General features: G+C 52.8%; 1 protein-coding gene across 1 annotated transcript in view; it reads right to left on the bottom strand.

The window, feature by feature from the left end:
* BBK36DRAFT_1122832 (amino acid adenylation) overlaps positions 1–12,349 on the bottom strand; it is a gene marked incomplete at both ends in the record, with an annotated part of 69,480 nt that overhangs the window by 46,371 nt on the left and 10,760 nt on the right. The window contains one exon of the mRNA XM_024890982.1: positions 1–12,349. This exon is cut by the window's left edge and continues 38,190 nt beyond it. Coding sequence (XP_024748081.1) covers positions 1–12,349 — 12,349 coding nt within the window.

The raw sequence follows: 12,349 nt of genomic DNA, 5'->3' as shown, positions 1-12,349 counted from the left end.
GCCTCGCCAGTAGTCAGACGCGGCTGCCTCATCAATATCCATGATGTACTTGACAAATTCAGCATAAGGACGGAGAGCGGGAGCTTCGACGCCGCGATAAGCTGAATCCAGCGTTTCCATGAGCATAGGGAGCGTCCAACCATCAAAGATAGCATGGTGGATGCTCAAGACAAAGAAGTTCTGACCGGAGGGCTCATGCACGATTGCATTGCAGAACAATCGTGAACCGTATCCCATGCTAAACTCCTGAGAGAGGTAGGCTTGCACGGTTGTATTGCAAACCTCCCACTCGACCTCTTCATTCTGGATAACCACCTGCACACTGGAATCGCCAGCGATAATGAGACGTGTTCTCAAGTTGATGCAAAGCTCAACTGTACGCTCCCACGCTGCCTTAAAGGCATCAAGGTCAACGTGCTCAGGCAGGCCGTAGACCTGCTTGGCAACATACGTACCGGGCTGCTTGGCAGAGATGGCCATAAGACCCTCTTGAAGCTTCGTAGAGGGGTATGCATCTTCCACGATGACACTGCCGGGTAGGCCATATTGTTCTTGGAGGATAGCAGTGACAGCTGTCTGGTCAAGGGAAGCACCAAGCATACTGAACGGTGAAATAACCTCCGCCGCTTTTTCCGACTCCATCGTGTATGAAGCAAGCTCCGCCAGTTTCCAGAGTCGGGAGTCATCAAAGACATCCTTCACTGAGAAGATGATGCCGGCCTCTCTCGCTGCAGTGACTAGCTGGATGGCTGCAATGGAATCGCCTCCAATACGCAAGAAGCTATCGTGGCGACCGATTGACTGAGCCGAAAGACCCAGAATATTGGCCCAGATATCTCGAAGAAGCAACTCAGCCTCTGTTTCAGCAGCCTCCTTGTGGGTGTCGTCCAGCCCATAGGCCTCAAGCTGCTCCTGGCTCAATTCGGAAGTGAGTCTGCGAAGCAGGCCCTTATCAGTCTTTCCTGATGACAGGAAAGGCATATGAGAGCACGGAATATACAGAGTTGGGACCATATATCGAGGCAACAAGACGCTAAGTTGATTCGACAGAGCGTTGAGAGCCTTTTGCAGGTCATCGGTGAGAGGCATGAATAACTCATCAGAAGCATCGTCAGGCTGGTCAGCGCACGCAAGGTATGCAACCAAACTCGAGCCAGCCTCGGATTTGTGAACGTCCACAGCGACATGAGCAATGCAAGTTAACAGGCTGCGAATATGGTGCTCAACCCCATCCAATTCCACACGAAGGCCACGGATCTTGACTTGTGTGTCCTTACGGCCATGGTACTCAAGTGTTCCGTCAGGATTGAAGCTGCACAGATCGCCGGTCAGATAGAACCGGTTCCAGTGCTGTGATTCGCGGCGCGGAGCCCAGCTTGGGATTGACTTGAGGATACTGGCCTCCGTCTTCACAGGGTCATCGAGGTATCCGCGCAGGAGAGTCGGACCCTGGAGTACAACCTCGCCAATAGTACCAATGGGAGCAAGGCGGTGATGGTTGTCCGGATCAACAATCCAGGCAAAAGCGGCTACAGGCTTGCCAATCGTAATGGGGCTGTCTGTAGTCGATTTCCACTCGTGCATACTGCTAAACACACAGGTTTCCGCGGGACCCCAGCCATTGATCAGCTTGACCTTGCCGACCCAGTCCTCTAGGATTTGCCTCTTGGAAGGTTCACCAGCTAGGATGACCAGCTCCAGAGTCGGGAAGTCGGCAGGGTGAAGAGTCTGAACGAACGAAGGCGTGAAACAGGCCCAAGTTACCTCTTTCTCTTGCATGAATCCGGTCAAGTCACCCATGCGAATGTCCTCAGATGGTACAACGACACAGGCACCGCGGATTAATGAGCCATAAATCTCGCCAATAGAGACGTCGAAGACGAAGGCAGAGAACTGGAGCATTCGGACACCGCTGTGCAGGCCAAGGCGACTAGCGATAGCAGTTTGACTGGTACAGACAGATTCGTGGCTCATCACGAGTCCCTTTGGCACTCCAGTGCTGCCAGAAGTAAATAGGACATATGCACTGTCTTGGGGCGAAACCATGACATCTGGAGCACTGAGAGTGTGTCCTGCTGTGGTGAGGGCATCGTCCAAGTCTTGGCTGATTTCAACAACAGTGTCCAACAACTCCTCACCCAGCTCAAAATGCAAAGACGATGTGAGAATTACCTTCGCGTTCGTCTGTCTTGTGACTTGCTGCAGACGCTGCATAGGATGCGAAGGGTCAAGGGGAACCCAAGTCGCTCCAGCTTTGTTGACAGCAATCATTGAGATGATGTACCACAACGATTTTTCGAACAAGAGAAGGACGAGATCACCGGAAGCAACATCGTATGTCTTGATCAGGTGGTGGGATAGGCGAGTCGCAGCCTGGTCCAGCTGGGCGTATGTCAGCTTTCCATCCCAAGAGTCAACGGCAATGGCCTCTGGGGTGGCGAGGGCTTGTCGTTCGACCAGCTTGTGAATGCAGTCCTCAACGATCTCGGGGTCTTCTGTGTTCCATGCAATAGCCTGTTGCACGTCTTGTGGGCTCGCCAAAGAGAGATCTCCAAGCTTGATATGATCGGACTCGAGAAGTTGCTTAGCAACGTGCTCAAATTGAAGCGCCAGTCGGCTGAGCTCGACTTCGGACAGGACAGTGCTGTCGTAAGTAAGGAGCAAGTCAATTTGGTCCTCCAACAGATTGCCTTGAATGACCAAAGGATACGTGAAATAATCTTGTAGGAGATCTGCTACAGCTTCATCGTCCTCAACGGTAGGAATAAGAATGTTCTCATTGCTACCATCACCGTTGCTAGAATCCAAGTGTGATCGAGGCTGGATAATCAAAAGACTCGAAAAGTCAATTGCATCTTTGATGTTTTCAGAGATCTTGGAGATGTTCTGCAACCCAAACTGTTCATAGGGAATCATCTGCGTGGCTTGAGACTGCACATTCTTCAGGAATTCCAACACGGTTTGCCGGCTGTTGAGTTGTAAGCGCACTGGAATAGTCGCAACGATGGGCCCGGCTATTTCCAAAATGCTTGGAACAGAGGCCTGGCGGCCGGACACCGTCGTGGCAAAGCAGATATCGTCGGTATTGGAATAACGAGCCAGGATGATAGCCCAGGTGGCACGCAGAAGAGTTGCCATGGTGATCGAAGACTGAGTGCTGTTCGGCACTTGGATCGTCTTGGTCATCATGCTAGTAACCGCCTTGTGCTGCTTGTCAGACCTAGGGCGAGGGGGATAAGAGGCCTGGACTGCACCATCAAGCTGCTGAGACCAGTACGTCTCGACAGCCGGGTCTTGAACAACGTCCATCGCATACTTGATGAAGGTTGAATACGGCTTCAACGAGCCGCTGCTTGAGCCCTGGTGGAGATTTTGCAGTGTCTCTAGCACCAGACGCATAGTCCATCCATCGTGAACAGTGTGGTGAACAACCCAGATAAAGTAGAAGCCATCTTCTCCCTGAAACAGAGTGTACTCCGACAGCGGAGTACCGTATGTCATCTGCACATTGCGAGCTCCAAGCATGGCTGACTCGAAGCTAGAAGCGGCTGAGGTCTTGATCTCAGCGTCCTCCTTGACGACCAACTGGACGCAGCGGTCACCAAGAAGCACGATACGTGTGCGTAGGATAGGGCAGAGAGAAACGGTCTGCTTCCAGCTTGATTTGAACTGCTCGATGTCCACATTGTCGGCCAGTCGATAGGCATATTTGGCAACATATGAGCCAGGAGACTTGATGGAGAGAGCCATAAGGCCTTCTTGGAACTTTGTGCAAGGATAAGCGTCCTCAATTATGGCTTCCGTACCAAGACGGCATTGAGCCCTGGCGTTTTCACTGGTAGCAAGACGACGCTGCTCGTTATCCAACAGGCCGAATCGCTCAATAACGGTGTCATCAACAGAGACTAGTGACTGTGCGGCCTGTGCCACTGCGATAAGCCGGGGGTCGTTGAAGATATCTTTGACCGATAGAGAAATGCCCTGATCGCGACAAACACCAACAAGCTGGATGGCTGTAATTGAGTCACCTCCGAGACCAAGGAAGCTGTCGTCCCGGCTAACTGCCTGCGGCGAGAGACCCAAGATGCCAGACCAAATCTGTTGCAGCTTGCGCTCCATGTCGGTTTCCGGAGCCCTCTTGCTGCCACCCAGCAGGGAATACTCGGATAGTTCATCGCGGGTGAGGCTGGCAGTACGGCGGCGCAACTCATTACGATCCAACTTGGTAGACGTAATCGACGGCATAAAGCTGCAGGGTATGTAAAGAGTGGGAATCATGTACCTCGGCAGCGTGACTCCCAGTTCGCCGACCAGAGCATTCAGTTGGCTCTGAAGCTTCTTATCAATGGGCATGAATGGGTTGCCGCTGTCGCGATCAGCAGAAGCGACTCGGGTCTCATCTGTAAAGCACAGATAAGCCACGAGGTTTGTTCCCCTTTCGCCCTTGTAAACGTCGACAGCAATTTGGCGCACGCCACGCAGTGCAGTTTGGATGTGGTATTCCACCTCACCCAACTCCACACGAAGACCACGGATTTTGATCTGTGTGTCCTTTCTAGACGAAAACTCGATGGTCCCATCAGGGTTATAGGAGCAGAGATCACCAGATTTGTAGAGGCGTCCCCAATGCTTGGAGTCGGGCTGCGGTGCCCACTCAGGGGCTACAGCTGAGGAAGCCGCAGTACGTTCCGGGTCGGCCAGATACTCGCGAAGCAAAGTCGGACCTTGGATGACAACCTCGCCCAAAGTGCCAACAGGGGCTAGCTTATGGGGGTTCTCAGGGTCTACAACCCAGCAGAAGCCTCCAACTGGCTTGCCCACATTCAGAGGACTCTCGTCGACGGACTTCCATTCGTGTAGGGTACTGAAGACACAGGTCTCAGCCGGGCCCCAGCCATTGACAAGGCGCAATTTGCCAAACCACGTATTCAGTATCTCCTTAGGCACAGCTTCACCAGCGAGAAGAAGCAGCTCCAGGCCAGGCACATCCTTCGGCCGTAGGGTGCGGACATAGGAAGGTGTCAAAAATGCCCAGTTGATGCGCTGGTCACGAATGTACTCTGTAATGCTGTTCATCCGGATGTCTTCCGAAGGCACACAAACGCAAGCACCGCTGATCAATGGCGCAATTATTTCACCAATTGAGAGGTCGAAAACGAACGCGGCGAATTGGAGTTGTCGAATGTCTGACGACAACCCTAACCGTTTGGCAATAGCCGTCTGCGAGGTGCAAACAGCCCCATGTTGCATAACAAGGCCCTTAGGGGTACCAGTTGATCCGGACGTAAACAGAGCATAGACAGCATGTTCAGGCGTTACAGAGACTTTGGGAGCCTTGGAAGATCCTGTCTCAGCCAGCCTTTGCTCCAAGGCTGATGTGACCTCAAGAACGTTCTCGAGTAGCCCAGAGCAAAGCGTCGAATTGCTTGGAGACGTCAAGACCAGCTTGGCGCCCGTCTGGCTAATCACTTGGCGGAGACGCTGCTCTGGATGAGACGGGTCAAGAGGTACCCATGCTGCTCCGGCCTTATTGATGGCCAGAATAGCCACAAAGTGCCAAGCTGACTTCTCAAAGCACACGTGAATGAAGTCATTGGGCTTGACCCCGTAGGCCGCGATGAGGTGATTCGCCACTCTGTTGGCAGCGAGGTCAAGCCGGCTGTATGTAAGCTCAGCGTCCCACGCAGAAATGGCGACGGCCTCAGGTCGAAGCTCTGCCTGGCGTGCAACAAGGTCATGCACACAAGCATCAACGATTTCAGGAATGTCGCTGTTGTAAGAAACGGCACGCTCCAGATCCCAATCGGAAGAGATGGACACCGAGCCCAATGACTTCTCGTCAGTGGCTGTCGCAAGCTGGAACATAACGTGGCCAAGCTGTTGAGAGAGGGCTTCCAATTGAGTCTCGGCCAGGATGGTTGAGTCGTAAATGAGAACAATGTTGATGCGGTCCTCATACAGATGGGCCTGGACAATAAGGGGGTACGAGAAGTAGTTTTGCATCGATTCGGCCTCCTCCTTTAGCGCCCCATCCGCGTGTACAAGCACAGATTTGGCGGTCTCAGAGTCCGAAACGTGCTGCATAGGTTGAATCACCAACAGCGAAGTGAAGTCACAAGCTTCTTTGGCGTCTTCGCTGACCTTCGCTATGCTTTGTAGACCAAACTGTTCGTAGGGAATCATTTCGAGCGTCTGCTTTTGAACAGCTTGAAGGAAATCAGTAGCCAGCTGTATCTGGTCTACCCGAACCCTGACAGGAACAGTTGCAATGATAGGTCCAACCATGTCCATCAGTTCGGGCACTGGGGCCTGACGCCCTGAGATGCTCGTGCCAAAGGTGACATCTTCCGTATCGCTGTAGCGTGCGAGGACCATGGCCCAAGCAGAGCGAACAACGGTGGCAAGAGTAATGCCTGATGAAGCCATCTTGGGCAGCTCGATAGATCGTTCAAGAACACGAGTGGCGCCGGGCTTGTTGGATACTTCGCTTGACGCAGGGAAAGTGGCTTTGCGAGAGCTCTGTAGCTGTTCTCTCCAATAGGTTGCTGCAGCGTCTGCATCAAGTCCAAGGGTATACTTGATGAAACGGGCATACGATGGCGTTTCAAGGACATCGGTGCCCTGGTAGGCCCTCTCAAGAATGTTCAGCACGTTCTGAGTAGACAGACCGTCAAAAACAGCATGATGAACGCTCCACATGAAATACGTCTCGCCATCCGAGTGCTCAATGAGAGCATATCGAGAAAGCTGCGAGCCGTATCCCATTTCCATGCCTTGCGCCAGCTGGAGATACGAATGAAGGTCTTCGTTCTCGACGGAGTCCCACTCGAAGTCGTGGCTTATAACAAGCTGCGTGCTGTGTCCCCCCTCGGTCAGAATTATCCGGGTGCGAAGGTTAGTGCAGGCATCAACTGTGCGCCTCCAGGCATCCTTGAAGCGAGCGACTTCAATGTGCTTGGGAAGACGGTACAGGAACTTGGCGATGTACGACCCGGGCTGCTTGGCAGACAAGGCCATGAGACCTTCTTGGAGCTTGGTGGTAGGATAGGCGTCTTCGATTCGCTGTGTGACATTCAGACCTAACTCCTGATAGATGCTGGGAGACTGAATCACATCTCGAATACCGTCGTCAAGGAGGGAGAAAGCAGGAACAGGAGCCAACAGCTCGTCATCGCCATCAGCGGACCCGGCGGTAGCAGCCATAGACGACAAGCGGGGGTCTTCGAAAATGCCATTCACCGTGAGAGTAATGCCGCGCTCGCGAGCCATCGAGACCAATCTGATAGCAGCAATTGAATCACCACCAATCCGGAGGAAGCTATCATCTTTGCCAATAGTCTGGGCGGGAATGTTTAGGATTTCAGCCCACATGCTTTGCAACCGAACTTCCATGGCTGTGTCCGGAGCGCGCTTATCGGCATCGGTCAGTGAATAAGCCTCCAGTTCCTCCTGAGTCAACGCGGCCATCTGCTTGCGAAGCTTGACCCTATCCAACTTGCCGGAGGAAATCAGTGGCATGTAGTCACAGGGAATGAAGTAAGTCGGAATCATATAGCTGGGCAGCAGGGCGTTGAGCTTGCTGATGACAACGTTCAAATCACTCTGAACACTCCGAGTCATGTAAAGGAAAACGTCGTCGCCATTAGGGTCGGTGTTCGGTCCGGGAGTCTTCGTCTCACTGCTAAAGCAGATGTATGAGACGAGATTAGTTCCAGTATCCGTTCGGAACACGTCAACAGCGACCTGTCGGATGGACTCAAGAGCATTGCGAATGTGATGCTCAACCTCTCCGAGTTCAACACGGAGACCACGAATTTTAACCTGGGTATCCTTGCGGCCAGAGTAGTGGATTGTTCCGTCAGGGTTATAGAAGCCCAAGTCACCAGTCTTATAGAAACGACCCCATTTCTTGTCATTAGCGCGCGGTGCCCAATTTGGCAAAGAGGTCAGAGTCGATGAAGCCGTCTTGACTGGGTCAGCCAAGTACTCGCGAAGGAGCGTAGGCCCCTGCATAACAATCTCTCCGATACATCCAACCGGGGCTAGACGTTGAGGATTCTCTGTGTCGACAATCCAGGCAGAGCTTCCCACTGAGCGTCCGATTGTCAACGGCGACTCGTCTGCAGATTTCCATTCGTGGATAGCACTCAGAACGCAAGTCTCAGCCGGTCCCCAACCGTTTACCAGCCTGGCCTTGCCGAACCAGAGGTCAAAGACGTCCTGGCTAACGGGCTCGCCAGCAAGGACAATGAGCTCAAGGGTGGGAACGTCTTGAGGGCGGAGTGTGCGTGCAAAGGATGGTGTCAGGAAGGCCCAAGTCACCTGGGCGTCTCGAATAAATCCGTCCAAATTGTTGAGCCGATCGTGGTCAGACGGTATGCAAACGCAACCACCATGCATAAGGGAAAGCATGATTTCTCCCACGGAAACATCAAAGACAAAGGACGAAAATTGAAGCATTCTGACGCTGCTAGTCAGACCGAGCCGCTTTGCAATATCACGTTGGCTCGTGCAAAGAGAGGCATGTTCCATAATGATACCCTTAGGAACGCCGGTACTGCCAGAAGTGAAGAGCAGGTAGACGGCATCGTTAGGGGTAACCTTGGTGGCAGGCTTGACATCACTAATGGCCTCGTCACCCTTCAACTGCTCATCCAGGGCCGAGGACACCTCCACAACTGTGTCCAGAAGCTTGGAGCACAAGGGTCCGTGGATAGAAGACGATAGCGCAAGGTTTGCAACAGTTTGGCTGGCAACTTGTTGAAGGCGTTGGAACGGATGTGCCGGATCCATTGGCACCCAAGCAGCGCCAGCCTTGTTGATCGCGAGGACCGAAACGACATACCAAAGGGACTTCTCGAAGCACACGTGGACGACATCACCGACCTTGACACCGTGACGCTGGATCAAGAAGTTGGCGAGCCTATTGGCAGCAAGATCAAGTTCACTGTAAGTAAGTGAGCCGTCCCAAGCGTGAACAGCATGGGCGTGAGGGGTGTGCTTCGTTTGGCGCTCGATAATAAGATGGGCACAATCATCAACGATTTCAGGGCCGTCGCCGTTTGAAGCCTGTGCAAGATCGAGATCCCAGGGGCTCGCCACTGAAATCTCACCAAGCTTGCTATCCTTGCCGCTGAGAAGCTGCTGGACAACCCCATTGAATTGATGTGACAGCGCGACAAGCTGTGATTCCGGAAGGACGACAGAGTCGTAAATCAAGACGAGCTCAACTCGGTCATCATAGATATGTCCCTGCAGAACAAGAGGGTAAGAAAAGTAGTTCTGCAGCTGATCTTCCTGCGTTTCTTGTTCCAGAGCGGGCACCAGGATAGCGTCGATATCCTCGCCAGCGAGATGCTGCATCGGTTGGACTAGCATCAAGGAGGTGAAATCGCAGGCATCCCTTGCATCGGCACCGAGCCTCGAGATGCTTTGGAGACCAAACTGTTCGAAAGGAATCATCTCAGAAGCCTGGCTCTGGACACCCTGGAGGAATTTCGACACACGCTGCTGGTGGTCGAGACGGATACGGACGGGAACAGTAGCAACAGCTGGACCGGCCATCTCGGTTAGGCCTGGAACAGCGGCCTGCCTACCAGAAATAGTAGATCCAAAGGTGACATCGTCAGTATCACAGTAACGAGCTAGGATGATGGCCCAGGCAGCTCGCAAAACTGTAGCCTTTGTGATGGCCGGGTTCATAGAAGCAGGGAAAGGAATGGACTTCGTCATCATTCGCGTGATATGCTTCGTATCGCCAGTGGTAATGGCAGCGGCAGGGAAACTGGCCCGCTTGGCGTTGTCCAGCTGGCTGCTCCAATAAGCAGCAGCAGCCTCCTGGTCGAGGCCAAGGGTATAGCGAATGAAGCCATTGTACGGCATCACAGGTGCGGATGCTCGACCCTCATACTCTCGCCTCAAGGTCTCAAGGATGATTCTCATCGACCAACCATCATGGACTGAGTGGTGGATAGCCCACATAAAATAGTTGCTACCGTCCTGATCCTCGAGAATCGTATAGCGAGACAGAGGTGAGCCGTATGTCATCCTGAGAGACTGAGCCGATGCGATTGCAGATCGAACATCATCAGTCTTTGCGGTTTCCCAGGGTAGCTCGTCGTTGATCACGACCTGGACGCAAGAGCCGTCGATCATGACAAGACGAGTACGGAGCGCTTCAATAGCCGACGAAGTGTACTTCCACGCCTCTTTGAATTGCTCAAGGTCAACATGGGCAGGAAGACGATAGGTGTACTTGGCGACGTATGATCCAGGCTGCTTCACTGAGAGGACCATCAGACCCTCCTGGAGCTTGCTGCATGGATAAGCATCCTCAATTTGTTGGGTCTCAGTGAGCTTGAGTTCCTGTCGAAGATCCTCTGAGAGAACAGCATGGCGGACATTCTTCTCCAGAAGGCTGAATGGTTCAAGCTCTTCGAACTCAACAACTTCCTCGCTGGCAATAGCCTTACTTGCGACAGACAACAAGCGAGGGTCGTCAAAGATGTCCTTGACGGTCAAAGAGATACCCTCTGCCCGCATGACATTGACCAAGTGGATAGCTGTAATAGAGTCACCGCCGAGGCCAAGGAAGCTATCGTCACGTCCCACTGACTCCATAGGAATGTTCAAAATCTCAGCCCAGATCTGCTGTAGCTGTTCTTCCATAGGAGTCTCAGGGGCCCTCTTTTTGCCATCAATAAGCGAGTATTTAGATAACTCGTCAACAGATAGCGCAGCGGTATACTGCTTCAGCGCCTTGCGGTCAAGCTTGGTCGAGGTGCTGGTGGGCATATAGCTACAAGGAATGAAGAAGGTCGGCACCATGTAGGATGGGAGAACAACCCTCAATTCACCAGAGGCAGCAATGAGTCGGGCTTGAAGGTCTTCATCAATCGACATGAAAGGCCCATTCTCATCTCCCACAACACGAGCATCAGCCGTCTTGCTTTCTTCGTTAAAGCAGAAGTAGGCAACAAGGTTAGAGCCGTTATCACCCTTGAACACGTCAACCGCAACCTGACGAATGTCATCAAGGGCAAGCTGCAAGTGGTGCTCGATTTCACCCAATTCAACACGAAGACCGCGAATCTTGATTTGCGTATCCTTACGAGTTGAAAACTCGATAGTACCATCCGGGTTGTAATAACACAAGTCACCGGACTTGTAAAATCGGCTCCAATGCTGAGACTCACGGCATGGTGCCCAAGCCGGCAAATCATAGACAGTCGACAACCTGGTCCTCTCGGCATCTGCAAGGTATTCACGAAGCAGGGTGGGACCTTGGATAACGACCTCGCCGATGGTGCCGGTAGGGGCCAGCTTCTCAGAGTTTTCTGGATCGACAATCCAACAGAAACCGCCGACCGGCCGGCCAACAGTCAGAGGGCTCTCATCGATGGACTTCCACTCATGAAGCGTCGAGAAAACACACGTCTCAGCCGGGCCCCAACCGTTGATAAGTCTGACCTTTCCGAACCAGCTTTCAAACACATCGCGACTGACGGCTTCTCCTGCTAGCAACAAGAGCTCCAGAGCAGGGACGTCTTCTGGCTTGATAGTGCGGGCGAACGCGGGGGTAAGGAAGGCCCAGTTAATCTGGTTCTCCTGGATGAAGTTTGACAGATCGTTTAACCGAGTGTTTTCGTCTGGGATGTAAAGAGAGGCACCCGAGATCAGTGGCGCCACGATTTCACCAATGGACAGATCGAACACAAAGGCTGCAAACTGCAACATGCGAACATCGGCAGTCAATCCAAGTCTCTGGCTGATGGCGGTCTGCGAGGTGCATACAGAACCATGTTCCATGACCAAACCCTTGGGCGTACCAGTAGAACCGGACGTAAAAAGGACGTACGCAATGTTGCGAGGCGTTATCTTGACGTCTGGCCCGGCGCTGCCATTCATGCCGCTCTTGATGAGCTTCTGGTCAAAGAACGGGCTTATCTCAATGACAGACAAGCCTAAGCGGGCACAGATGTCCGAGTTGGCCGGCGATGTCAGTACGATTCTCGCACGGGTCTGACTGGCGATCTGGCGTAAACGCTGTTCAGGATGTGATGGATCGAGGGGGACCCATCCGGCACCAGCTTTGTTGATGGCCACAATCGCGACAAAGTGCCATGCCGATTTCTCAAAGCAAACGTGGATCAGCTCATCAGCTTTAATGGAGAAGCTTTGCGTGAGATGATGGGCCAAACGGTTTGCAGCCTCATTGAGTTCAGCATAAGTGAAAGTCCGATCCCAGCCCACAATAGCAAGGGCATCGGGCCGTTCGAGGGCCTGTTTTTCGACCAACTCGTGGATACAAGAGTCGATGATTTCAGGAACCTCGGTGTTTGCTTTGAGA

The sequence above is a fragment of the Trichoderma citrinoviride genome, assembly GCF_003025115.1.
Source record: "Trichoderma citrinoviride strain TUCIM 6016 unplaced genomic scaffold BBK36scaffold_10, whole genome shotgun sequence".
NCBI classification, from domain to species: Eukaryota; Fungi; Ascomycota; class Sordariomycetes; order Hypocreales; family Hypocreaceae; genus Trichoderma; species Trichoderma citrinoviride.
Note: the sequence above shows the minus strand (reverse complement) of the source record. Positions and strands in the feature narration are given on the sequence as shown.